The following is a 27783-nucleotide window of genomic DNA, read 5'->3' on the forward strand; positions in this document are numbered from 1 at the left end:
TTGCTGCTAAGATGGCCTCTGGCTAGAAGACCATCGTCTGCTGATCCCGCCCCCGGTAAGATCACTTGGTGATGCGTCCTCCACCACCTGTTGCGATTCTTCGTACCCCCTCCCTGCCTCAGGGTACCCATAAATCCAGCCCTGGGTGTATTTTCTCGGCCACCAAGATATCGAGGAGCAAGGAAATTACAGAGTAATGCAAAAACTGTTGTGTAGTTATAATGAGGAGCTTTAATAATCCTAATATAGACTGGAATAGTAATAGTGTAAAGGGTGGAGAGGGGCAAGAGTTTCTAAAGTGCGTTCAGGAGAATTTTCTACATCAGTATGTTTCTAGTCCAATAAGGAAGGAGGCATTGCTGGATCTGATTCTCGGGAATGAGGTGGAACAAGTGGATCATGTGTCAGTAGGGGTACATTTAGGGGACAGTGATCGTAGAATCATAAGGTTTAGGCTAACTATGGGAAACGATGAGGAAGAATCCAGAGTAAAAATTATTAATTGGGTAAGGGCAATTTCAGTGGGGTCAGAATGCAGCTGGTCCAGGTAACTGGAATCAAAGACTTGCAGGCAATACTGTGATTGAACATGGATGGGTTGCTTTTAAAGAGGAGATAATTTGGGTACAGTCGAGGTCCATTTCCACAAGATGAAAAGGTAGTACAAACGAAGCCAGAGCTCCCTGGATGACTAAAGATATTGAGAGTAATATAAAGCAGAAAAAGGGTGCAAATGACAGATGTTAAGTTGATGATATAAATGAGAACCAGGCTGAATGTAGAAAGTTCAGAGGGGAAGTGAAAAATTCAATGAGTAACAAAGAGAGGGTAAGAGAGGAAACTGACAGCCAACATAAAAGGGAATCCAACAGGCATATAAATAATAAAAGAGTGGTAAAAGGAATAAACCCTATTAGGGACCAAAGAGGGGGATTTACACATGGAGGAGAGGGCATGGCTGAGGTACTAAATGAGTACTTTGCATCTGCCTTTACCAAGGAAGAAGATGCTGCCAAAGTCATAGTGAAAGAGGAAGTAGTTGAGAGACTGGATGGGCTAAAAATTGATAACGTGGAGGTGTTAAAAAGGCTGGCTGTATTTAAAACTGATAAGCTGCATGAACCGGATCGGATGGGGAGGTGGTGGCATAGTGGTCATGTTACTAAACTAATAATCCAGAGGCCCAGGCTAATACCTTGGGGTTGCAGGTTCGAATCTCACTATGGCAGCTGATGGTATTTAAATCTGATTAATAAATAAAAGTCTGCAATTGAAAGCTAGTCTCTGTAATGGTGCCATGAAACTATCATCAATTATCGTAAAAATCCATCTGGTTCACTAATGTCCTTAAGGTAAGAAGGAATTTTTCCGTCCTTACTTGGTCTAGCCTGCATTTGAATTCAAACCCATAACAATGTGATTGACTCTTAAATGCCCTCTGAATTGACCTACCAAGCTTCTCAGTTTTCAAGGGAAATTAGGGATCGGCAATAAATACTGGCCTTGTCAGCGATACCCACATCCCATGAAAAAACATCTGAGGATACTGAGGGAAGTATGAGTGGAAATTGCAGAAACGCTGGCCAGAATCTTCCAATCTTCCTTAGATACAGGGGTGGTGCCAGAGGACAGGAGAATTGCAAATGTTCCACCCTTGTTCAAAATGGGTGTAAGGATAAACCCAGCAACTACAGAGCAGTCAGATTAACCTCGGTTGTGGGAAAGCTTTTAGAAACAAGAAACTGGGACAAAATTAACAAATTTAAATTAAAATTGGGCAAATGTAGATTAATTAAGGAAAGCCAGCATGAATTTATTATGGGCAAATCATGTTTAATTAATTTGATTGAGTTATTTGATGTGGTAACAGAAAGGGTTGATGAGGGTAATGCGGTTGATGTGAATGAAGTACATGGACTTCCAAAAGGCATTTGATAAAATGCCACAGAACAGGCTTGTCAGGAAAATTGAAGCCTGTGGAGTAAAAGAGACAGTAGGAGCATGAATAAAATGTTGGCTGAATGACAGGAAATGGGGTGTAGCGGTGAATGGTTGTTTTTCGGACTGGAGGTGGGTATATAGTGGGGTTCCCCAGTGCTCGGTATTATGACCACTTCCTTTCTTGATATATATATATATGACCTAGATTTGGGTGTACAGGGCACAATTTTATTGCAGATGACACAAAACTTGGAAGTATTGTGAACTGTGAGGGGGATAGTGATAGACTTCAAGAGGACATAGACTGGCTGCTGGAATGAGCGGACATGTGGCAGATGAAATGTCATGCAAAGAATTGTGAAGTGATACATTTTGGTAGGAAGGACAAGGAAAGGCAAAACAAAATAGAGGATACAATTCTAAAGTGAGTGCAGCAGCAGAGGAACCTAGGGGTATATGTGCAGAAATCTTTGAGAAAGGTTGAGAAAGCAGTTCATGAGGCATAGGGTACAAATTAGGGCGGCGCAGTGGTTAGCACCGCAGCCTCACAGCTCCAGCGACCCGGGTTCGATTCTGGGTACTGCCTGTGTGGAGTTTGCAAGTTCTCCCTGTGACCGCGTGGGTTTTCTCCGGGTGCTCCGGTTTCCTCCCACAGCCAAAGACTTGCAGGTTGTTAGGTAAATTGGCCGTTGTAAATTGCCCCGAGTGTAGGTAGGTGGCAGGGAATATGGGATTACTGTAGGGTTAGTATAAATGGGTGGTTGTTGGTCGGCACAGACTCGGTGGGCCGAAGGGCCTGTTTCAGTGCTGTATCTCTAAATAAATAAAATAAATAAAAGCATGTAAGCTATGGTGGCCCTTTACAACACACTAGTTCGGCCTTATTGGAGTATTGTGTCCAAATCTGGGACCATGCTTTCGGAAGGATGTGAAGGCATTGGAGATGGTGCAGATAAGATTTTCAAGAATGGTTCTGAGGATGAGAGACTTCCGGCATGTGGATAGATTAGTGAAGGTAGGGCAGTTCTCCTTTGAGAAGAGAAGGTTGAGCGGAGATTTGTTCCAAATAATTAGGGGGCTGGACAGAGTAGATAGATGGAGAGAAACTGTTCCCATTGGCAGAGGGGCGAGAACCAGAGGACACCGGTTTAAGGTGATTGGCAAAGGAACCAGAGGTGACATGAGAAAAAACTTTCACACAGTGAGTGGTTAGGTTCTGGAATGCACTGTCTGAGAGTATGTTGGTGGCAAATTCAATCGTGGCTTTCAAAGGGGAATTGGATATTATCTGAGGAGAAAAAAATTTGCAGAGCTACGGAGAAAGGGCAGGGGAGTGGGACTAGCTAAGTTGCTCTTAGAAAGTCATAGGGTCATAATGGCACAGAAGGAGACCATTTGGCCCATCGAGTCCATGCTGGCTCTCCGCAGAGCAATCCAACGGGTCCCACTGCCCTCCTATATCCCTGTAACCCTGTAAGTTTATTTCTCTCAAGTACGCACCTGATCTTCTTTTGAAATCATTCATTGTCGCCTCTTCCACTACCCTCATAGACAGCAAGTTCTAGGTCATTACCACTGTCTGTAAAATGTTCTTCCTTACATCCCCCCTGCATTTCTTGCCCAAAGCCTTCAATCTGCGAATGGGAATAGCTTTTCTTAGTCTACCCTATCCAAATCTATCAGAATCTTGTACACCTCTACCAAATCTCACCTCAAACTCCTTTGCTCCAAGGAGATCAACCCCAGCTTCTCCAACCTAACCATGCAGCTTAAATCCCTCATCCCTGGAACCATTCTACTAAATTTCCTCTGCATCCTGTCAAGGACCCTCACATCCTTCCTAAAGTGCGGTGACCAGAAATGGACACAATACTTTAGTTGTGGCCTAATCAGAGCTTTATAAAGGTTCAGCATAACCTCCTTGCTTTTGTGCTTAATGCCTCTATTTATGAAGCCCAAGATCCCATATGCTTTACTAACCACTCTCTCAATACGTCCCACCACTTCAAAGATCAATGCACATGCACCCCCAGATTCCTTTGTTCCTGCACACTCTTCAGAACTGCGCTATTACGTCTATATTGCCTCACACTAACCTTTCTGCCAGAATGCATCACCTCATACTTGTCTATATTAAATTCCATCTGCCACTTGTCTGCCCATTCTGCTGGTCTATTTATGTCCTGTTGCAGTTGATTGGTATCATACTCACTGTTTGCCACTCCTCCAAGTTTGGTATCATCGGCAAATTTTGAAGTTCGACTCTGTATTCCAGAATCCAAGTCATTTATGTATAGCAAAAAAACAGTGATCCTAGCACTGACCCTTGAGGAATACCACTGTCTTTCATCCTCCCGTCTGAAAAACAACCATTTACCACGGCTCACCATTTTCTGTCTTAAACCAATTTTTTATCCAGTTGGACACTGACCCTTCTATTCCATGAGACTCAAATTTTGTTAACCAGCTTTTTATGTGGTAAGTTATCAAAAGCTATCTTAAAATCCATATAGACAACATCCGCTGGATTCACTTCATCAACCTGCTCTGTTACTTCATCAAAAAATTTAATTAGATTAGTCAAGCACAGTCTGTCATTTACAAGTCTGTGCTAGTTGTCCCTAATTAACTCAAACCTCTCCAAATGTCTGTTGATTTTTTTCCAGGATTATTGTTTCTAAAATCTTACCCACTGCAGATGTTAAACTGATCGGCCTGTAGTCACTAGGATGTCTTTACACCCTTCTTGAATAAGGGTGTCACATTTGCCACTTTCCAATCCTCTGGCACCTGCCCATATCTAGGGAAGATGGGAAGATTATGGCAAGCCCTTCCGCTATCTCCACTCTCATTTCCTTTGGCCTGGGATGCAAGCCATCCAGACCAGGTGACTTGTCCACTCTAAGCATACCAGCCTTTCCAGTACATCCCGCCTATCAGTTTTCATCTCATACATCACCTATACCATCTCCGCTTCTACCGATACTTTGTCAACATCCTCTTCCTTAGTAAACACTGATACAAAGTATTCATTAAATATTCTAGCCTCGCCCTGCACCTCTAAGCTTAAATCACCTTTTTCCATAATAGGCCCCACCCCACCTCACTACTCACTTACAGTTTACATGCTGGTAGAAGATTTTTGTGTTCCCTTTCATGTTAACTGCCATTGTATTCTCATATTCTCTCTTTGCCAGTCATATTTTCCTTTTCATTTCTCTCAACTTATTGTATTTGATCTGTTTCTTGCTTGAAGAATTCACCTGACATGCATCAAACGCCTCTTTTTTATTTGTTTCATCATATTCTCTATGTGCCTCATTGTTCAAAGACCCCAATTTTTGGTTCCCCTACCTTTCTCCTTTGTTGGAATATACCTAGCCTGTACCTGAAACATCTCCTCCTTAAAGATCACTCATTGCTCTGTTACAGTTTCTCCTGTCAGTCTTTGGTTTCATTTTACCCTGGCTAAATCCCCTCTCATTCCATTGAAGTCAGCCCTCTTCCAATTTAGAAGTTCTACTTTAGATTGTTCCTTGCTCTTCTCTATTGCTAATCTAAACCTTGTGATACAATGATCACTGTTATCCAAGTGTTCCTCCACAGGTACTTGGCCCACCTCATTCCTCAGCAGACACTGGTCCTGTCCAACAGGCATGATGTACTCGCAGCCTGTGAGGACAAGGAGGGATAGTCAACATTGAGGAGGACTGTGGCAAATTACATGAAAACATTAATAAACTTGCCAAATGGGCACATGATTGGCTAATGTACACCAACATAGTGTGAGGTATTACATTTTGTAAGAACAATAAGGAAGTCACATATTACTTAGAAATCTAGGCAAAAAATTTGTCCGCGTAGCACCGCTTCAAAGCAATGCTATGAAGACCAGGCCAATTCCCCGGGGGATGCTGCCTTTGCGGATTTTTCCATTCATATCATTGAGGAAATCCACGTGGGTCACACAGCTAACATCCCTTGGTGCTGTCTGCCCCTGGGGAATCGACATAGTCTATGTAGCACTTTAGCCTTTAAAATCTAATAGGGTTATAGGAACAAAGGAATCTGGGAGTACAAATATACAAATCACTAAAAGTTACGGTGTGGTCAATAAGGCAATAAAATAGCAAACCGAAGCACTAGGGTTTATTTCTAGAGGGGTAAAATTAAAGAGTAGAGAAGCGATGCTAAATTTGAACCGAACCTTGTTTAGACCGCACATGGAGTGCTGTGTGCGATTCTGGTTGCTACGTCATAAAAAGGATATAGAGGCACTGGGGAGGCTGCAAAAAATATTTGCAAGGATCATACCAGAACTGCAAGGTTATACCTATTGGGAAAGAATGAACAGGCTAGGTTTCTTTTCTCTTAAAAAGAGAAGGCGGAGGAGTGATTTAATAGAGGCCATTAAAATTATGTAAGATTCTGATAGAGTAGACAGAGAGTATTTTCATTTGTTGGGAAGAGCAAAACTAGAGGCCATCAATATAAGATAGTCACGAAGGAATCAAATAAGGAATTCAGAAGAAACTTCTTTATCCAGAGAGTGCTGAGCATATGGAACTCACTTCTACAGGAAGTAGTTGAGGCAAATAGCATAGATGCAATTAAAGAGAAGCTAGATAAGCATATGAAAGGAAAATGAAATGGAGGATTATTCTGATAGAGTTAGCTGAGGAAGAATGCAAGGAGGCTTTAGTGGAGCATAAAAACCAGCTTGGACAGGTTGGGCTGAATGGCCTGTTTCAATGCTGAATATTCAGTGTAATCTTGAAGAGGAATTAGATAACTACTTGAAGGGGGAAATATTACAGCCTAAGTAGAACAGCAGGGTAATTGGATACCTCCTTCCAAGAGCCAGCACCGGGATGATGGGTAGAGTGGCCTCCTTTCCTGTATCATTCTATGATGTTAAACAAAAATTGTTTAAAGTAGAACTTCAGTGTGAGTATTTTTATAGATATAACATGATATGGAAAGATTTCCACTGATTGCTTTTGTAGCAAACTTATAAAAATGCATTCTAACTTTTATGAATGAGCAGCAGTGGGAATCTTTCTCCCAATATATTTAATAACTGATGGTGCTTAATTGTTGAAACTAAATTATTTTCTTCTGATGTTTGGGATCCCTAGGCTCACTCTTCACCACTGTTTGAAGTACGTCTTGAGCTCACTGAGTCTGATACTTTATTTCGTCCAACTATAGGAATAGGCAGTGAATTCTATAACCTCATTGAGACTTTGATGAATGACGTGTATAAACTAGTAGGCCTTGTCCCACGTTTAGCAAAACATGTTTCTCGAAAGAAATATCAGGTGAGACCAAAAAATAGAGTAATTTCTTATAATTTATCATATAATTTACCTTAGATTACCAAAAACATTGAATGATGAGAAAGGTGAAGAGGAAAATTTGACTGGCAAAGAGAGAACATGAGAACAGAATTGTAGTCGACGTAAAAGGGAACCAAAAAATCTTCTACCAGCATTTAAATAATAAGTGGATGGTTAGCAGTGGAGTGGGTCCTATTAGGGACAAAGAGACATAGAGACCCAGGGCAAGACTAGAATACTTAATGAGTACTTTATATTGGTGTTTAATAAGGAAGATGAATCTGACAAAATATCAGTAGAAGTGGAGAGAGTAGTGGCAGTGGAGAGGATAAAAATTGAAGGGAAGGAGGTTACTGAAAAGGCTGGTTATGCTATGGGTAGATAAGTCACCTGGTCCAGATGGCCTACATCCCAGGTTGCTAAAGGAAGTGGACATGGAGATAGCAGAAGGGCTTGCCATAATCTTCCAATCTTCCCTGGATACAGGGGAGGTGCCAGAGAATTGGAGAGTGGCAACTGTGACACCCTTATTCAAGAACGGGTGTAAGGACAGTTCTAGCAACTGCAGGCCAGTTAGTTTAACATCAATGGTGGGTACGGTTTTAGAAACAATAATCAGGGGAAAAAATCAACAGACACTTGAAGAGGGTTGATAAGGAGAGCCAGCATGGATTTGTAAAGGGAGGTTGTGCTTGACTAATCTAATTGAATTAACAGAGAAGGTTGATGAAGGGAATGCGCTGGATATTGTCTGTATGGATTTGAAGAAAGCTTTTGATAAAGTGCCACATAAACGGCTTGGTAACAAAATTGAGGCTCATGGAATCAGAAGGTCAGTGTCCAACTGGATTAAAAAAAAGTGGCTCAAGGACAGAAAACAGCAAGTCATGATAAATGGTTGTTTTTCAGACTGGAGGATGGTAGACTGGTGTTCCCCAAGGGTCATTGCTAGCACCACTTTTTTTACTATTTATAAATGACTTGGATATTGGAATACAGAGTAAAATTTCAAACTTTGTCAATGACACCAAACTTGGAGGTGTGGTAAATAGTGAGGATGATATGAACTGTCTGCAACAGGACACAGGCTAGTAGAATGGGTAGACAGGTTGCAGATGGGATTTGATACTGACAAGTGTGAGGGGATGCATTTTGTCAGAAGGAATAGGGTGAGGCAATATATACTTAATGGCACAGTTCTAAAGAATGTGCAGGAACAGAGGGACAGGGGGTGCATGTGCATCAATCTTTGAAGGTGGCAGGACATATTGAGAGATTGGTTAGCAAAGCATATGGATCTTGGGCTTCAGAAACTGAGGCATAGAGTACAAAAGCAGGGAAGTTATGCTGAACCTTTATAAAGCTCTGGTTAGGCCACACCCGGAGTATTGCTTCTAGTTCTGGTCACCACACTTCAAGAAGGGTGTGAGGGAGCTTAAGAGGGTGCAGAGAAGATTTATTTGAATGGTTCCAGGGATGGGGATTTTAGTCACAAGGTTAGGTTGTAAAAGCTGGGGTTGTTCTCCTTGGAGCAAAGGAGATTGAGGTGAGATTTGGTAGAGGTGCACAAGATTATGACAGGCATAGATAAGTTAGACAAGGAAAAACTGTTCCCATTAACTGATGGTACAAGGACTAGGGGACACAGATTGAAGGTTTTGGGCAAGAGATGCAGGAGGAATATGAGGAAGAACTTTTTTACGCAGCGGGTGTTCGTGACCTGGAACTTGCTGCCCGCAAGGGTTGTGGAAGCAGAGATAATCAATGCCTTCAAAAGGAAATTGGATGGCCACTTGAAGGAAATAAACTTGCGGGCTACAGGCATCGACTGGGGGAGTAGCACTGACTGGATTGCTCCACCAAGAGCTGGCATGGACTTGATGGGCTGAATGGCCTCCTTCTGTGCCGTAAATGACTCTATGTAGTAGCCCGTGGCATTGACTGCATACGGGGAATTGAGTTAAGTCTGAAGTGGCGCTACGCTATCAAATTTCTCCCTCTTCATATTTTACGTATTGCAGTTACTGTGATGTTGAAAAGGTTATATTTCTGAAAATATTTTTAAGCTCCATAATGATCTTTTAAGATGTACATTTTTTACACAACTGGGCAGTGTGCAAAGGTTGGGGTTTTTATTGTTTTAAGCCTCTTACAGAAAGCTATTTAAAAATAGTGAAAATACAGGAATCTTATACACTCTAGTGAATACTTTTATTTCTTTACAAATTAACTTGAAAAACTATAGGTACGGAATTGGCTGCAACAATGATGTTAGTGATAAAAGCCATTAGTTAGTTCATTGTTCTTCCAGATCCTCCATGGTGAATGTATTCTGCTATCATTCCTTATTCTTTTATACTTTATCAAGGCCCTTGCTGACGCAGAAACTGTTCTACATTATGTGAAACAGATTATTATTTCCTGTTTACTTGCCTTTGCATACAGTATTACAGTGGCCAGGAATATAACTATACATTATGGTCTGATTCAAATCCTTACTTACTTTGAATTATCATTGTGACATCAATATGGGAATAATTACAATTTAACGTGCCTGTGAGAAATAATCTAACCGTGTGATTTCTTTATTATGCAGGGAACACTGAAATACTCAACTCAACAGGAATAAAGTAACATAGGTGTTCTCTTACCCTAATGTTTATTACAATAGAATGATTATGATGCCAAATCATATTCTTAGTGAGAGTGCTTTGAGTGGTTGCTAAATTGAACTCTTTAGCACCTGCAGACAGAAGTTATAACTGTGATAGTTCTGCTGCAAACATCTTGAATAGCAGTCAGCGCAAGGATCTGAGTAGCCTGCCTCTGCTGAAGCCACAAGAATGCAGCACGTACGAGCATTAGGGAAAGGAAGAGTAAAGCTTTGTAGTAACACAAGTGTGTATACACATGGGTGTATGATAAAATATGTTAAGTTTCTGTTCTTCAGTAGAATCACATAAAATGTATTACTTTGTACCACTTTCCCCTCATTCACATCCCTGATTGCTGCGTGACAACTCGCCTGTTCATTTGCTTATTGATGAATGGGAAGACATGAATTGACGGGGAACAGAGTGGGTTCTGCAATGGCTGCTTGGTTGGTTTCAGGACTGCTTGGTGTCAGTGGAATTTGTGGGGTGGGGGGAAATGGGAGATGAGCGTGGCCGTTGTAATGGCCCAGTGGTGGTAACTGACCTTACAACTGTAAGGGAACCCCTGGCATCATGGACAACAATGTGAGTTGCTGATGCTGTATTGGTGTCGCCTTCTTCCTCTTCCATTTGCTCTTCCTCCTCTTCATCTTCCTCCTCCTCAGTTTTGTCTGTAGATGGTGTGTGCCCAGTGCCTTGTTCCTCCTGCAGCTTCAATCCTCAGTGCTGTGCAACAGATCATTCTGGAGACCCTGTTTGTTGAGTGCTGAAGGGTGCCTCCAGACCTGTCCAGGCACCTAAAGCACATTTTGAGGATGTCCAATGACTCATCTAGTTGTCATATGGCTTTCCTTGTACGACTGTCACATTGCGTTTCTCACGTGTCATCAGCCAAATTTGAAGAGTGTATCCTTTGTCTCCTAACCAGAACCCCTTTAATTCTACTTGCAGATCCAAAGAGGTCAAGGAGAATTTACTGTCACAGGATGGAAGCATCTTGGTAGCTTCCTAGAATCTGATGCACACCTGCATAAATAAGCCTTTTCTTCTGGTTGCATACCAGCTGCATCTTGATGGAATGGAAACCTTTGTAGTTTACTAATATTGCTGTCTAATCTGGGGTGTGCATATTGCCACATTTGTGCAGTTGATAATACCCTTCACCTTTGGGATGTCAGCAAGAGCTGGAACACGAGTGCTCACAGGTGAAATTGATGTAACTGCCAGCTCTAGCAAACAATCCAGGAACATGCCTTTTGCATTTGTGTACAACCGACTAGGAGATCCTAGATATGTCTCTGGTAGCGCCATGGAAGGATCAGAGCCAAAACAGTTGAGGACATTGCTTACATAGCAGCTGGTAATGTGTGCCACCAGGTCCAACAGGAATCAGTTCTTCTTCTAAGAGGCTGCTGTTGGCTGCCACTATCTCACACCACAACTTCAGCCTCCGTACACCCTACTCTTCCAAAGTTTCAAGGAAGTGGAGCCTCTGCATGTACACCCTGTATTGCATGTAGTTCCTCCTGCAAACTTGACCCCTATACTGCTCTCCTCTCTGTTCAGAACTTGCAGATCTATTCGCAACCAACTGTTCTTGCAACTGATAGTCATCTTGCTCCTCGTCTGAGTCCCAATCTAAAGCAACAAAGGCATCACCTGATCTGAGCCTCAATACCTTCAAAGTTCAGAAATTAGCCTCTTATCACAAGTACTCTTTACAAATCCTTCCCCAGTGGTAGGTAAGAAAGCAGCAGTGAGCACTGAGTAATCATTGCTGTTTTTGCCTGACTTTTAGTAAGCCCATGAATTGCTGATCTGTTCTTGCCTTTCATGAATCTTGTTAAATATGTGGATGTGCTGTTAAGTTTTAATGTATATTAACATATCGCTGGAATCGATAGATTCACATATTTAAATAGTTAACCCACCTTCTGAAAGGGGTTAACCGCAACCACTTACGCGTGCCCGAGTTAATTCCAGAAGTGAGTGCATTGGAGCCAGTTTCTGGACACAAATGCATTTTGGGCCACTTTAACTCCCCAGCTGCACTTAAAACCATGCACTACTCCAGGGTAAGATTACCCAATTCGTCTGGCTCACACTAACTGATAGTATCTTTGCCAACCATGCATTAGAAGGTGATACAGAAGAAGATAATTATACCAATCGAGATGAATATAAGAGCCACTCGCTGTCTCGAGACATCTTAGGATTTTCTGGTACTTCCTTGCCCAGTCCTTCATGCACTTTTCCCCATGGCTACGATGGAAACATGCCACATACACAGGACAGATTAGCCTGAAATTTCCCACTCTGGGTTTCTGCTACATTTCAGTAGAAGTCATACTGTGTTGGAATAGCTGTGAAGATATTCTGGACCATTGAGCCTTCTGGTGAGCTTAGAATCCTATGATAGAGACTTAGTTTTAAAAGTATTCAGTATGGACCCTTGTAGTGGCTGACTTGGCCATGGTACTTGTATTAAATGTGACCTAGGATGGATCTTGTTTTTCTCCAAGTTGCCAATATCAGTGCAAATTGGCATCTTTGGTCGTGATGATTCTTTTGAGTGGTGTTTGTCCCAGGCAAGTGGCCTTTTACCAGTGATACATGTTTCCAGCAATATCTTAAGGAGCTAAAACGAAGTATTCTATAGTACAGCCCTGAGAGAGTCTCCAGATTTGTGGTTATATGCTGCATGCTGCAGAACCTGCTTTGAAAAGGGGGCAGAGGGGGCAACTCTTACAGCCACCAAGGGAGGATGGAGTGTAGATTCAGGAGCAGGAAGATTAGCAGGAAGCCATGGATGAAGAGAGACACTAATCCTGCCAGATATCAAAGATCTATGACAGTGAATCATTGACAAATTCTTTAGTTTAATAATCCTTCCACCTTGTACCAACAATCTCTCCCACCATCGAACCCAGTCCTCACACCCTCTAGATGAATGCCCTCAAATTCTACTGCTGTATTTTTATCGAAATGACAGCACTAGCCATAGTTAAACAAACTCCAATGCAAAGAAAATTTCCTCAACAAACTACTTCAGAATGGTTCACAAGAGAATTGCGACAAATAAGTGTTACGAGTGCTTCTATATTTTTCAGTATCTTTTTTGAGGACTCATGTATTTTGAAGCTGGACATTGGTTTATTTTGGGAAAACTGGATAAGACTCCATGGATGGATTTTTACCAGGATCACTGAGAGGTCTAGCTTTGAAAGCAAACAATTACTGGAAGGATCAAGGAGTGCTAAAAAGAGTTACTGGAAGGCACCTGTCTTCAAATAATTACCCGGTAGGGGTTGTTTTTGACTTGGGGAAAATGTTTACAGAGATGTGACAGGTCAAGATTTATAAGGGTCAGGTGACTTGACTCATGTGACATTGTTTATGGTTTCGCTTTGGACAGTGAGTTGGGATATGGACAACGGTTTGAAAAGACAGTGGAAGAAAACTTGCCAAGAAGAACAAACCACCCCAACTCAGTCTGTTCCAGTAGTTTGGAAAAAAACTTGCCAGTTTTCCATCTCGAGAAGCTGAGTAGCAAGTGTAAGAAGCAGATTAAACCAAACTGTTGCAGCATTTTTCTTGTAAGGCCTGTGTCTGAAACCTCTGTTGCTGCATTTCCTGGAAGCCTACCTAAATTGATCTTCAATGTCGCCTGAAAAGAACTGTTCTTGGAAGATTCCAGTGACAGCCATCTATATGCATTTGGGACACCAAAACAAAAGACATATTTCCATATTTTCCCTGTCTTCAGGTGAATGCATGTGTGAGTGTGAGGGGCTAAGGTAAAAAGGGAACTTTAATATTTCAATCGGTGTGTTTATACTTTACTTTATTACTGGTTAAGACTTCTTTTATAATAAACTGGGAATTTTGTTGTTTATTAAAGAAATGTGGTTGGGGTGTTTTATTCTGGAATAAAAATAGTCTATGATTGACCATATCAGTAAGTGGGAAAAAATTTAAATATATGGTGTGACCCGTGGAGAAGTAAACAGTGCATTACTCCTGTGTTGGTTGTAACAGAAGCTTAAAAATTAAAAATCCCCCAATGTAAATCCTGAGTGCCTATTTTATGTGCTCTTTTGCCTAATATGGTGCTTCTAAGAGTTTCTATCCCAGTTGTTACTGCATGGGAAATGGAAGGCTACTGATTATCCATTGAGGGCAATTGAGATGCCCTTGGTAGGTGACCTCTTGGAAACCTGGCATTAGAAGGCCCCACTACAGACTGCTGCATCCTGATGGTGGCTAGGCAAGTCTAGCTAGCTGCCTGTACTGGTTGAGGAGTTGGCGAGCAAGCCAGCATGTTCTCCTGAGAGAGGACAGCATGTGCTTCCCCAAGCCATCATTATCACTCTCATAGGACTGTGCCTCAGCAATCCCACTGCCACACGTGAGAATATTGCAAGAGTGATGTGATTCTTTGGATATCCCTCTCCACATTCTCCTTCATGCTTTGAAAGTTGGAGATGTTAGTACGCAAAGCTGAAATAACTGTCTGAGCTTCCACTGAGGCTGCCATCAAAACTTCTATAACTAATGGCCCATAGTTGTATTCATACAGCCAATCATATACTTCACAGTTGACAGTATTGCTTCCATACCTTACACAAGTTCGAGCTGGACTCTTTCATACTCTTCCATGTTATATTCTGGAATGCCAACTAGTGAACTGGAGCCAATCTTTACACACTTTTAGATCTATTTACTGAGGCACACATTATAAGCACATACCTTCTAACCTAACAACCACAGTTCCATTCTATGTCTATTGTTAGGGATTCAAGTTAATCCCCACCATCTGCATGCAATTAAACACAAATAATATTCAATTGACATCCCACATTGTGCACAGGATCCTAAGCAGGCAGTTGAAACCACTGAGCAGTGGAGGCTCACAACCTTCTATAGGCTAGCTCCTGTGCCGTAGGGCCAGACTTCAAGCTTGCCCTCCAGCACGCTAATCCCTGGGCCATTCAATTTCCCCTGTGCTTATTCTGTGCACTTCTGCTCGGTGAATCTCCCAGTAGAAACACCTTTAACTGATCCTTTTGCTCATTGTGGTGCCCTTTTCTGAGCTGGTGCCTGCAAGAGTAAGGTTGAGTGATGGCATGTAATTAGGAGGGCTGCATCTGGTCTCTGTATTTATGATGCACCTTGATTTCCTGAGAGATGAAAAATCTATCTATCCAAGTCTTAAATATACTTGATGGAGAATCCACAACCTTTTCGGGTAGAGAGTTCCAAAGATTCACAATCCTCTGCATGAAGAAATTTCTTTTCATCACAATCCTAAATAATTGACCCTCTGACTGAGGTTGTGCCCCCATGTTCTAGATTCCCCAGCCAGGGGAAAAAGCCTCTCAATATCTACCCTGTTAAAGCTCTTCAGAATCTTGTATGTTTCGATGAGATCTCCTCTCATTCTTCTAAACTGCAGAGATTATAGGCCCATTTTAATTAGCCTCTCATCATAGGACAACCCTGTCATCCTAGGAACCAATCTAGAGAATCTCTGCTGTACTGCCTCCAAGGCAAGTATATATCCTTCCTTAAATATGGAGACCAAAACTGCCCCCAGTACTCCAGGTGCAGTCTCACCACAGCCCAACATAACTGTAACAAGACTTCCTTATTCTGGTACTCCATTCCACTTGCAATAAAGACCAACATGCCATTTGCTTTCCTAATTGCTTGCTATGCCTGCATGGTAACTTTCTGTGTTCCTTGTACGAGTACACCCAAGTCATTCCGAGCATCGATATTTAAAAGTTACAAGCCTTTAAAAAAAAAAGTTCTGCTTTTCCATTGTTATTATCAAAGCAAATAACTTCATACTTTCCCACATTATACTCCATTTGCCATCTTGTTGCTAATCACTTAACCTGTCTATATATCTTTGCAACCTCTTTTGTGTCCTCCTCATAGCTTATGTTTCTACCTATCTTTGTATCATCTAGGTCATTAAAATAGATTGTAAATAGCTGAGGCCCCAGTACTGATCCTTGTGCCACTCCACTAGTTACACTCTGCCAACTTGAAAATGTCCTGTTTTTCCCTACTCTCTGCTTCCTGTCCTTTAAACAATCCTCCATCCATGCTATTATACTGCACCCAACTCCATGATCCTTTATCTTGCATATTAACCTTTTGTTTGGCACCTTATTGAATGCCTTTTAGAAATCCAATTATATTACATCTACTGGCTCCCTTTTATCTACCTTCGTGTTACATCCTCAAAAAACTCTAATAAGTTTGTCAAACACAGTTTCCCTTAAAACCATGTTGACTCTGTCTGATCATACAATGATTTTCTAAGACCACAGTTAAGACTTTCATAATAATAGATTCAAGTATTTTCCCGATAACTGATGTCAAGCTAATGGGCCTGTAGTTCCCTGTTTTCTCTCTCCCTCTTTTCTTGATTAGTGGTTACATTTGCTAAATTCCAATCCACTGGAACTGTTCTAGATACAAGGAAAATCATAACCAGTGCATCCACTATCTCTGCAGCTACCTCTTTTAGAACCCCAGGATGTCGGCCATTAGGTACTAGGGCTTTGTCTTTTTTAGTACCTTAAGTTTCTGTAAATATTTTTCCCTTGCTGATATTAATTACTTTAACTTCCTCACTCTTATAAGCCCCTTGGTTACCCTCTATTTCTGGTATATGATGTGTGTCTTCTACTGTGAAGACTGACATAAGGGGCTGAATTTTCCCAGTAGGGGGAGCTGCATCAGGATGGCTCCCTGATGCAATCCTGCTGCTGGGGATCTTTCCAGGGGCAGCCTGAGAAGTGGATTGGCTGCCTGCAGCATGGAGGCAGGATGCCAATTTATATACTTATGGCTCCAATTAGGGGCGATTTTGTGGCCGCACCTGCATTTTGCCAGATTCTGAACGGCGTCCCGCTGGCTTAATGGAGGCAGACTCCTGCGGCACACCAGTGGGGTCATTGCAGCTGGAGGCTCCATGCCCCAAAAATGAGGCAGTGGACAGGAAAGGCCGCACTCACGGCCCAAGCGATCCGATTGGAGGGGTTTCCTCTTCACTCAGAGAGGTCTACTGGCTTCGCCATCTGAATTTTTTTATTTTTCTGAAAGCCTTCGAGGGTGCCTCCATGTTGAGACGTCCTTGTGGTCCCTGACTTGTGTCACCAAAACCCACCACTCCTAGTTCCTAGTGTGGTTGCCAAGGCTCCAATTGTGCCGGCTCTGATTGGGCTGGCAGTATCAGGAACCTGCCACTGTCCAAAATTGGATGGTGAGCTCAGAGGCGACGTTGGGTTCTGTTATGAAGGTCCTTCTGTTTTAATTTTTTTTTTGAGGATTCGTGTGTTAGAATTATGGAGATGGACTAATTGGAGAACTGAAGTAATTCCATAGATGTTGGACTTTGTTTTTTTAAAAGAAGTCGCCGGAAGGACATGTGAGGTCCTGTTTGAAAACAATCTTTACTGGAAGTCACATGCCTTAAGCTGAATAAACAACAGAAACTTTGGTGACTTGGGGGAGATGTTTACAGAGAAGTGACATATCACGACTTATGAGGGTCAGGAGGTTCTAACTTGCTGTTTGGTTTTGCTTCTGAGATACTGTCTTGGTTTAGATGGGGTGTGGACTGTGTTTGAAAGCAGTTGGAGATCAATCTGCCAAGAGAGAAACACCCAGCTTGGCTCCTTCCTCTTGTCTCTGTGAAATGCCATGTTTCTCCTGAGGAGCTCTTGGAAAGTTTCCTAGATTAATTCTCTACGCTGCCTGAAAAGAACTGCACTAGAAAAAGTCACAGTGACCCGTCTACATGTACTCAGATGCAAGACTGTGTGCCATTTTAGGACACAACACATCTCGTCCTTTTTCTTCAAGAATTAACAAGTATTTGGCCAAAGTATTCTTTTTCGGGTTTTCTTTGTAAAAGAGCTCTGCACAGAAAATCTCTATTTTTCGATTAACCTGTGTGTGTGTGTGTGTGTGTCTCTAAGGTAAAAAGGGAACTTTCATATTTTAATTTGTGTTAATACTTTGCTTTGTTACTGGTTAAGTCTTATTTTATAATAAACTTATAATTTTGTTATTTATTGAAGAAACCTGGTTGGTGTATTTTATTCGGGGATAAAGAGTTGACCATATTGGTAACTGGGTAAACATTTAAATATATATTGTGACCTGTAGAGAAGTGGAACTAGAAAAGATAGTGCACTCGTAACAGTTACCATAGCCCATGGGAAAATCCAGTGCAAAATGTTTGTTCAATGTCTGCCCTCGCCTCATTCCCCATGATAACTTCTGAGCCTGCCTCTAAGGGACCAATGAGCTGAATGTGGAGCCCAACATGAAACTGAAGTTCTCCAGTTTGAAACCATACATCACTTCATTGGTGCCTCGTAAAAGCAGTGTAATTCTTCCCATTAATTCTGATTAGTATTTTTGCAGTGACAAGCAAAAGCAGGTGGGGTAGGACCAGTAGGTGGTTCACTGTCTTTGGCCCCGTCTAAGTGGGCTGTGGATGTTTGAGAACCACGGGCTATATCATTAATACAAGCTAAAGCACTGCCATGCCCCGTTGGATAGCCTTATACGGGAAATTCCTGACCCGAGCCCAACATACATCGTCGGGTCGAGTCGGGTCGCAGGCCTTTCCCCATGTACTGATGTAAAGGCCTCCGACCCGACCCGACCCCGACAGGACCCGACGGCATGTGTCGGGTTCGGGGTCGGGTCAGGACGCACTTCCAGGCCCGGCATTCGGGCTTGGTCGGGTTTCCTTTGCAGACCTTTAATACAGGCATTGCAACAGGGCATGGGCAGCAAGTGTGCCTTCTACAGTTGCGGCATCACCAAATGCAGCCTACAGAATATGCCATTAAATAGTGAGATACGGGTTTCTTACCAGCCCACATATGCAATTTTTATGACAGGAAATTGAAGTGGAAAAATAATATGAAATGCATATTGTTAATTATAGGTTTATGAGGATTAAAAATAGAATGGAATGATATAGTGGAAGGTATATTCATGAGTATTAAGAATAGTATGTAATGGTATAGTGGAGTATAGATTAATGTGAATTAAATATAGTAAATGTAATGCAGTTGGGAAAAGACTATTACGAAAGATTATAGTATGCGGTATATGAAGGTATGTGGGCTATATCAGTGGTTCTCAAAGTGTGGTCCATGGAGGAGTTCCACAGGCTGGTCCACAATGCAAGCCACTGATGCCATGGCCGAGGCCATACGAAAGAACAGGCCAGAAGCCTCATCTCCACCACTTGCGTAATGTCACATAACCCGACTGTGTTGTCATAAGCACGAGAAACAATAATGTAGTTTTGGAAGTAGGATTTGTGTACAGTTATAGAAGACAACTCTGAGATTCGATTTTCAACACTTATGGGGTTGAAAACAAAGAAGAGGGACAGGCTGAACCTGGAGCCCAACTTGTGAGTGAAGCTCTCCAGCTTGGAACCAGATATCAGCTCATTGGTGCCTCATAGAAGCAGCACCATTCTGTTCATTTTTGTGGTGGCAAACAAAAGCTGGTGGGGTAGGACCGGTAGGTGGTCTGCAGGGTCTTTTGCCCCGGCCAGCTGGGCTGCAGATGAAGAAGTTTGAGAGCAACTGGGCTATATCATTAATACAGGTACGGCAACTGTACATGGGCGGCAAGTGCACCTTCTAGATTTGCCGCGACACCAAATACAGTTGTTTACTTTAGCTACTCTCATTTTTATATAACTTGTCAAAGTTCTCTCCAATCTGTTTTATATTCCTGGCTCGTTTACTCTGATATTCATTCTTTTCCTTTTTTATCAAATTTTTGGTCGCTCGAGGGTTTCTAAAACTCTCCCAATCCTCAGATTTACTATTATTCACAACATTATAAGCTTCTTTTAATCTAATACTATCCTGTACTTCCTTAGTAATCCAGGGATGGAGCTTTCTCACTGAGTTTTTGTTATTTAATGAAGCACATTTTTGTTGAATATTTTGAATAATATCTTTAAATGTTTCTCACTGTTTATTTACTGCTATACCTTTTAGTCCATTAACTTAATCAACTTCTTGCCCAAAGCCTTAAATCTATGTCCACTAGTCATTGTACCATCAGCTAATGGGAAGTTTTTCTTTGTCTACCTTATCTAAACCAGTCACAATCTTGTACATCTCTATCAAATATCCCCTCAATCTCCTTTGCTTCACGGAAAACAATCCCAGTTTCTCCAACCTGACCTTGTAGCTAAAATCCCCCCTTGCTGGAAGCATTCTGCTAAATCTCCTCTGAATCCTCTCAAGGACCCTCACATCCTTCTTAAAGTGTGATGACCAGGGATGGAAGAAGTACTCTAGTTGTGGCAGAACCAGGGCTTTATACAGTTTCAGCATCGCTTCCCTGCTTTTGTACTCAATAATGCTATTTATGAAGCCCAAGATCCCATATGCTTTGTTAACTACTCTCTCAGTATGTCCTGCAACCTTCAAAGATCGATGCTCCTGATGACTGTCCTTACATGCTTGCTCCCTTTTATTGTGTGCCAGCCTCGCCTGCAAGAAGAAAACAAGTGTGTTACTGTGTGACCTAGAAAATATTGTGAGGATGTGCAGGTTAGTGTAGAATAGTGTTGATGGCACCTGAGATATGACTTTAGTGTGGAGATGTGAAGAAAGTAATTGTGAGGACAGTAGCAGTGCAGAGTGTGCCAGTAGCCAAATAAGGACGTTCAGTAAAGTGCTGCTGTCATTGGAGAAGTGTAATTGCAAGTGGGTGAGTAAAGGCATGTGCATGTTGGGGCTGCAGGGGTAAACAAAGAGTAAGTGAGATGTGAGTTCATAGCCTTACTTTTACAGCTCAGTTTAGACCATTAAACTCTTGCAACTTTCTCACATTGCCCTGTTCAGCTATCTCTGCCCACTGGTGCCAGGTAACTTGCCTTGGCACTCTTCTGCCATCATTTGTGAACAGCACCATGCTGCTCCTCTTTACCTTGTGAACCATAACCTCCAAAGCAGTGTTGGTGGATAGGAGGGGTGGCACTTGTTCAACTTTGCCTTGTACAACACTGATTCACTTAAGTCAAGTCAAAAGTGCACTTCCCTTTTAAGAGATGTAGGCTGTCTTTAAACAGCACACCAATTTTATGGCCCCAAGTTGGCAAGTTGCTGACAAAAAATGTGAGTAGTGCCTCTTGCTAATATCATCAGGTATGTGTAGTGGCCACATGCTTATTTTGTGCCAGTTTTTAGTACAGTTTGAATGTCTCCTCCACTTTCTTGTTATTAGGATTTTTCATAATATGGCATGGATTGCATCCTGTTTGACAAATTCATTAGCGTTTTTTGAGGATGCAACCAGTAGGGTAGGTAAAGGGGAACTAGTAGATGTAGGGTATACCTGGATTTTCAAAAGGCATTCAGTAAGGTGCCACATAAAAGATTAATAGGCATGATAAGGGCTCATTCTGTTGGGGGTCATATATGAGCATGGATAGAGGATTGGTTAACAGACAGGAAGCAGAGAGTGGGCATAACTGGGCCATTTTCAAGTTGGCAGGCAGTGAATAGTGAGGTCCCACAAGGATCAGTGCTCGGGCCTCAGCTATTTACATTCTATATTAATGACTTGGATGAAGAGACAGAGAATAATGTATCTAAGTTTTCTGGTGATACAAAGCTCAGTGGAAAGCGGGGAGGATGTAGAGAGGCTGCAAAGAGATAAAGACAGGTTAAGTGAGTGGGCAACAAGATGGCAAATGGAGTATAATGTAGGGAAGTGTGAAGTTGTTCACTTTGGTCGTAAAAATACAAAAGCAGAATATTTTTAAAAGGTGTGAAACTGGTAAGTGTTGATGTTCAGAGAGACTTGGGGGAACTCATACAAGGAACACACAAAGTTAACATGCAGGTGCAACAGGCCATTAGGAAGGCAAATGGCATGTTGGCATTTATTGCAAGTGGATTGGAGTACTGAAATACAGAAGTCTTACTGAAGTTGTACAGGGCTTTGATGAGACTGCATCTGGAATTCTTCACATTTAAGAAAAGATATACTTGCTCTGGAGGCAGTGCAGCGAAGATTTACTAAATTGGTCCCTGGGTTAAGGGGATTGACCTATGATGAGAGGCTGAGTAAATTGGGCCTATATTCTCTGGAATTTAGAAGAATGAGAGGCAATCTAATTGAGACATACAAGATTCTGAAAGGGCTTGATAGGGTGGAAGCTGAGAGATTGTTCCCGCTGGTCAGGGAATCTAGAACACGGGGACACTGTCTCAAGATGAGGGGTCAATCATTCAGGACTGAGATAAGGAGAAATTACTACACTCGAAGGGTTGTGAATCTTTGGAATTCTCTAGCCCAGAGGGTTGTGGATGCTCCATCATTGTATACATTTAAGGCTGGGAGACATAGATTTTTGGTCTCGCATGGAAATGGGGAGTGGGCAGGTAAGTGGATTGAAGCCCAAGATCAGCCATGATTATATTGAATGGAGGAGCAGGCTCAATGGGCCATATGGTCTACTTCTGCTCCTATTTCTTGTGTTCTTGTGATTTATGATAAAGGAAATGTATTATTATTTTAAACAATTTTGTATTTGGCAACACACTGTGAGCTTTAAAATTTAATCTTCCAGACTGACGCATTTGCCTATCCTGATTTAGGCAAGATTTACTGGCATTAAAGCAGTATTCGAAATTCTAATACTCAACATGGCACCATGGATACCACAGATGCTGCCAGACCTGCTGAGTGATTCCAGCATTTCTTGTTTTTATACCATGGATATGGGATTGGCTGAGTGACAGGAAACAAAGAGTAGTGGTTAATGGATGTTTTTCAGGCTGGAGGAAGGTTTGTGGAGTTTCCCAGGGGTCAGTGTTGGGACCCTTGCTTTTCCTGATATATATTAATGACCTAGACCTTGGTGTACAGGGCACAATTTCAAAGTTTGCGGATGATATAAAACTTGGAAGCATTGTGAATTGTGAGGAGGATACTGTAGAACATCAAAAGGACATAAACAAGTTGGTGGAATCGGTGGGCAGATGGCTGATGAAGTTCAATGTGGAGAAATGTGAAGTGATACATTTTGATGGCAAGAGACAATATAAAATAAAGGGTATAATTCTAAAGGGGGTTCAGGAGCAGAGAGACCTGTGTGTATATATGCATACGTCATTGAAGGTAGCAGGACAGGTTGAGAGAGTGGTTCATAAAGCATACAGTGTACAAGAGCAAGGAGTTTATGTTGAGCTTGTACAAGACCCTAGTTTAGCCTCAGCTGAAGTATTGCGTGCAGTTCTGGGTGCCACGCTTTATGAAGGATGTGACGGCATTAGAGAGGGTGCAGAAAGGATTCTGGAGAATGGTTCCAAGGATGAGGAATTTCAGTTATGAAATGGAGAAGTTGGCACTATTTTCCTTGGAGAAGAGAAGGTTGAGAGGAGATTTGATAGAGGTATTCAAAATCATGAGGGGTCTGGATAGAGTATATAGGGAGAAACCGTTACCACTCGTGAAAGGTTCGTGAATGAGAGGACACGGATTTAAAGTAATTGGTAAAAGAAGCAAAAGCTACAAGAGGAAAAAGTTTCTCACGCAGCGAGTGGTTAAGGTCTGGAATGCACTGCTTGAGAGTGTTGTGGAGGCAGGTTCAACTGAAGCATTCAAAAGGGAATTAGACTGTTATATGTAAAGGAAGAATGTGCAGGGTTACGGGGAGAAGGTGGGGGAGTGGCACTAAGTGAAATGCTCGTAAGGAGAGCCGGTGCGGACACGATGGGCTGGATGGCCTCCTTCTGCACTGTAACAATTCTGTGATACTGAAATCAATACAGCATTGCACATCTATCAAAAGTCTAATTTTGACTTAATAACCTAGTTTATAGCTTTAAATATTGTCCCATCTGCATAATCTCAGTCAACTTCCTGTCCAAAATCAGTAGGAAATGGGCGAGAGCAAAATGTTAGGCACCTGGCATTGGCAACTAGAGCCCGACTGAACGATCCCTAGCACTCAGGTATGTTGTGGGGAGGGAATTCTGAAAAGCCTCGTGATTGTGGGAGGGGAGAAAGCACAATTTCTGGTATTCCTCTTGCCTGTTCTGAAGAGCATGTTAAAATTAGAACTTGAAGGATTCCTATGGGTTGGTTGGGTGAGTTCCATGAACAATTGTAACTGCTTGCCTACCTAGTTTCTGATGAGCAGGCAGCATTACAATCACTTCTCCAGTCTGTCAGTGTTATTTGTTTATCACAGGAAGGAACATAGGAGTAGGCCATTCAGCATTTTGAGCCTCTTCCACTATTCAGTTAGATCATGGCTGATCTGTATCTTAACTGCATCTCTCCACCTTGGTTCCGGAACTCCTAATATCTTGTGTCATGCACAGATGGAGCCGTGATGAAATGAACAATGAATTGGTGGAATTATGAAAATAAAAAGTCAACTGTTGAACTCAACCTCAAGAACATGGACACGAGTACCACAATCAAAATGGAGTCACGTTCACATGACCCTTCCTGTACTGGAAACCTGTCTGCAAAGATGAAACTCATTAACTGTGTCTGAATAGCTTTGGGGAGAACACATTGAAATTGAAAGGAAAACTATTGCAAATTGATGATTCCTATCTACATGAACGAACTAACAAAGAGAACTGGAGACAAGCTGACTCACAGCCCAAAACAAAAAGAATAGTTGTGGATTAGCTCCATTATAACTGAATGGTCCCCACTCAAACATCAACAGACAGCCATGGTTTCCATATCCTGGTCCATTGTGTGGTCACACCAGGGGAGAGGGCCATGTGCCACCTAACAGAAAATGAAAGGTGAGAGAGAGGGAAGATAGAGAAAAAAACAACAAAAGCCAGTCCAGGCAAAGGCTGTGAGATTGGACTAGCACAAAAAAGAAGCCCTGCTGCTAACTGTACACTTCAACCTGCTGCAGCAGAGAACTTAAGGTGACCACCGCCTCAAGTCTGAAATTTCAACCACCAGAAATCTTCAACACCTCAGCAAATTCACGACTACAAACATCCAGACCTGCACCTTTGAAAAGACTTTTCCTCCCGAGAAGATACAACAGGTTTTCTGTGAACCACGAACTCTTACCTCCCTTTGAAATTAAATTGCATCTTCCCCATTCTCTATATATTCTTGTATATGCATGTGTTTGAGAATCTGTGAGTGGCTGAAGGTTGTGAAATTTGGGTTTTGGCTGTTCAAATAAATCTTTTTTTAAACCTATGAGAAAACCTGTTGTTTATCTGTTTATTTGACCCTAAAACACTCAGGGACTAACACACCATTTTTAGCAAAACACAACTGCCGTCTGTTGGGAAGTGAGGAGTGGAAGTTACCCACACCGCTTACCATCTGTCCGTAACACTTGCCTACAAAAATGTGACCAATCTCAGTTTTGAAATTTTCAAATTAACTTGCCTCAACAGCTTTTTGGAGGAGAGAGCTCTAGATTTCCACTATCCTTTTCGTAAAGAAGTGCTTTTTGTCATCACCAATGAATGGCCTGACACTGATTTTAAGGTTATAACCCCTTGTTCTGGACTCTCCCACCAGAGGAAATAATTTCTCCCTATTAAATCATTTAATTATCTTAAACACGTCAATTAGATCGCCTCTTAATTCCTACATTCAAGGGAGTACAAGCCGAGTCCATCTCAGTAAGATGAAGGCATTTTAACACCACCCCCACCCCAACAAGGGGTGGTGGATAAGTTAAAATTTGAAAAATCTGAAATGTGCCCACTGGCTTTAATGGAGGCTGGTTATGGGGTGGGCGACTAACCTCTTGAGAGGTGGTTCAGTTATTTAAATATGCTAATGAGGCCACATGGCTCAAATTTTAACAAACCTTTACATTTTACATGTTATGTATTGGTTGAATGTTGTAACAAAGGAGCACAATTGCCCTGAGGGAGGGTAAAATGTATTACTCTCATAATGCCACTGTTACTCAAACGAGGCTGGGGCTCATTACTTCCAATGATCTTTGGGACGACGGACTGCAGAAAATGAATGACTCTTGAAAGCTCTTATCTATTGGGTACATCAGTCTGTCCAGGATGGACACCTAACTCCTCGTGGTGAAGTGCAGAGTCTACATTGACAGCTATCTGAGCTTCCATTAAAGCTGCAAAGGCTGGTAAGATTGGCTTCTTTGTGAGAGCCCAGCAGCAGCACTTTTGGATGTAATCACACTCTTAAAGATATATTGCAGAGTGCTGATACCATGCATGATGACGCCATGCAGGCTAGAAGCAGACTCCTTCCTACTTTCGACCATGGTGCTAAAACTCTCTGGCCGACCTTCCAATACCTGGGAGAGACAATCAGCTTTCTTTTCATAGCTGATTCCTTGGCTGGGATTTTACCAGCAATCTGGAGATGGGCTGGGTGCGGGAAGCCTGGTAAAATGGCAATGGAAGGCGGTCGAGAGGGGAGCTCGCGTCTTTGATATTTTGAGAAGCAGGAATGGCAGCAGCTTGGTTGCCCACCGACTGAAGGCAAACGGCCTGTTAAGCTAAGTACCCCGCCAATTAATGACCATTTTATGCCTCCACCAGCATTTTACTGACCTAGGAACTCCATGGAGGCCTCCCGGTTGCTTCCTGGGGATCGGGGAGCCTTCCTTTAATGGTGCTCGATGACCCATGGAGGGGCTCCCCTATGGCAGTGGCTGCCTCCTGTGGTTCTGATGCTGCAGCTGGAGGCTTCACCAGTCTGATTGTCGGGGCCGGTCTGCCTGGCCCCGGCACATGGAAAAAATTCTTATTGGCCCTTTGAGGCCACCTTGATGTGGAGGCACCTTCTCCTCCCTGCAGCCTCAGTAGCAGCTTCCTCTGTTGGAAGGGGGCCACCACAGGTCAACCCCTCCGCAGTCCTGCCGTTCACCCGCACAGGCGTGGGACCTGTATTTGGTCCCGGTGTTGGGACATGCCAGTGAGATTCTGACCGAATTCATCTCTCTCCTCCACAACAGAGCTGGGAGAGTACCTTGCCTTCTGGTTTATTGAGGTGAATGAAGGGTTATACGTAATACATGGACTCAACTTCCATGATTTTTATGGCTTTTGCAACACCACTAATCTCAAGGGCTTCCTAATCTGTTTGGATGCGGGCAGTGATGAAAGGTTGTCCTTCCTTTGTCTGGCATTATGTACTATTTTGTTCTTCAGAAAACGAGTGCAAGAGTTAGTGAATGGCCCTTGAAAAGGAAAGTGGAGATGTGCAGGACTGATTCATATTGTGCATCTGCTGAAAGCTGGAGAAGAAGGAAGATGAAGCAGAATGGGGAGGTGATGAATGGAAAGAAAGGTGTGTGGTATGTAAAGTGAGGAAGGAGGCCTGGAAGGAGTCGCTAGTTCTGTAAGTGCTAGGATATGTGAAGAGAATGCTGTTAGTGACTGATGTGAAGACTGCAAAGGCAGGTGTGTGTGTGTTTGGATTGTGAGGTGGTGCAGTGTGCCTTTGTGATTACGTGTTGAAGGGCCTGATGGAGTGGAGGGAATTGTTGAGAATGGTGGGAGTGTAAGGGGTGTTGCAAGTATTGTTGGGAGAAATGGAGAAGTTCTCACCCTTGAAGTTCTTTTTACAATGATCCTCTCAGCTACTCTGGATATCCTCTGGATATTCATCTTGGGATCTTCTTGCTGTGCTGGGCAATAGTACTCCTGCATCTGACCTTTAGGGATGTTTCAGCCTCCCAACTCATTACTTCCAAGAACAGTTCGCTCTGTTCCAAAACAATTAGGCAGAATGGACTACAGCCTTGCTTTAGGAGGTATATGCCTGCTCCAAAAAAGGGCCTTGGG

The 27783-nt window shown here is 42.4% G+C and overlaps 1 protein-coding gene across 1 annotated transcript in view; it reads left to right on the forward strand.

The window, feature by feature from the left end:
* LOC137384384 (dynein axonemal heavy chain 17-like) overlaps nt 1-27783 on the forward strand; it is a 1056876-nt gene that overhangs the window by 238806 nt on the left and 790287 nt on the right. Inside the window, exon 19 of the mRNA XM_068058353.1 lies at nt 7080-7262. Within this exon, the coding sequence (XP_067914454.1) occupies nt 7080-7262 (183 nt within the window). The remainder of the gene's footprint in view (nt 1-7079; nt 7263-27783) is intronic.

Source organism: Heterodontus francisci, chromosome 26, assembly GCF_036365525.1.
Source record: "Heterodontus francisci isolate sHetFra1 chromosome 26, sHetFra1.hap1, whole genome shotgun sequence".
Lineage (NCBI taxonomy): Eukaryota > Metazoa > Chordata > Chondrichthyes > Heterodontiformes > Heterodontidae > Heterodontus > Heterodontus francisci.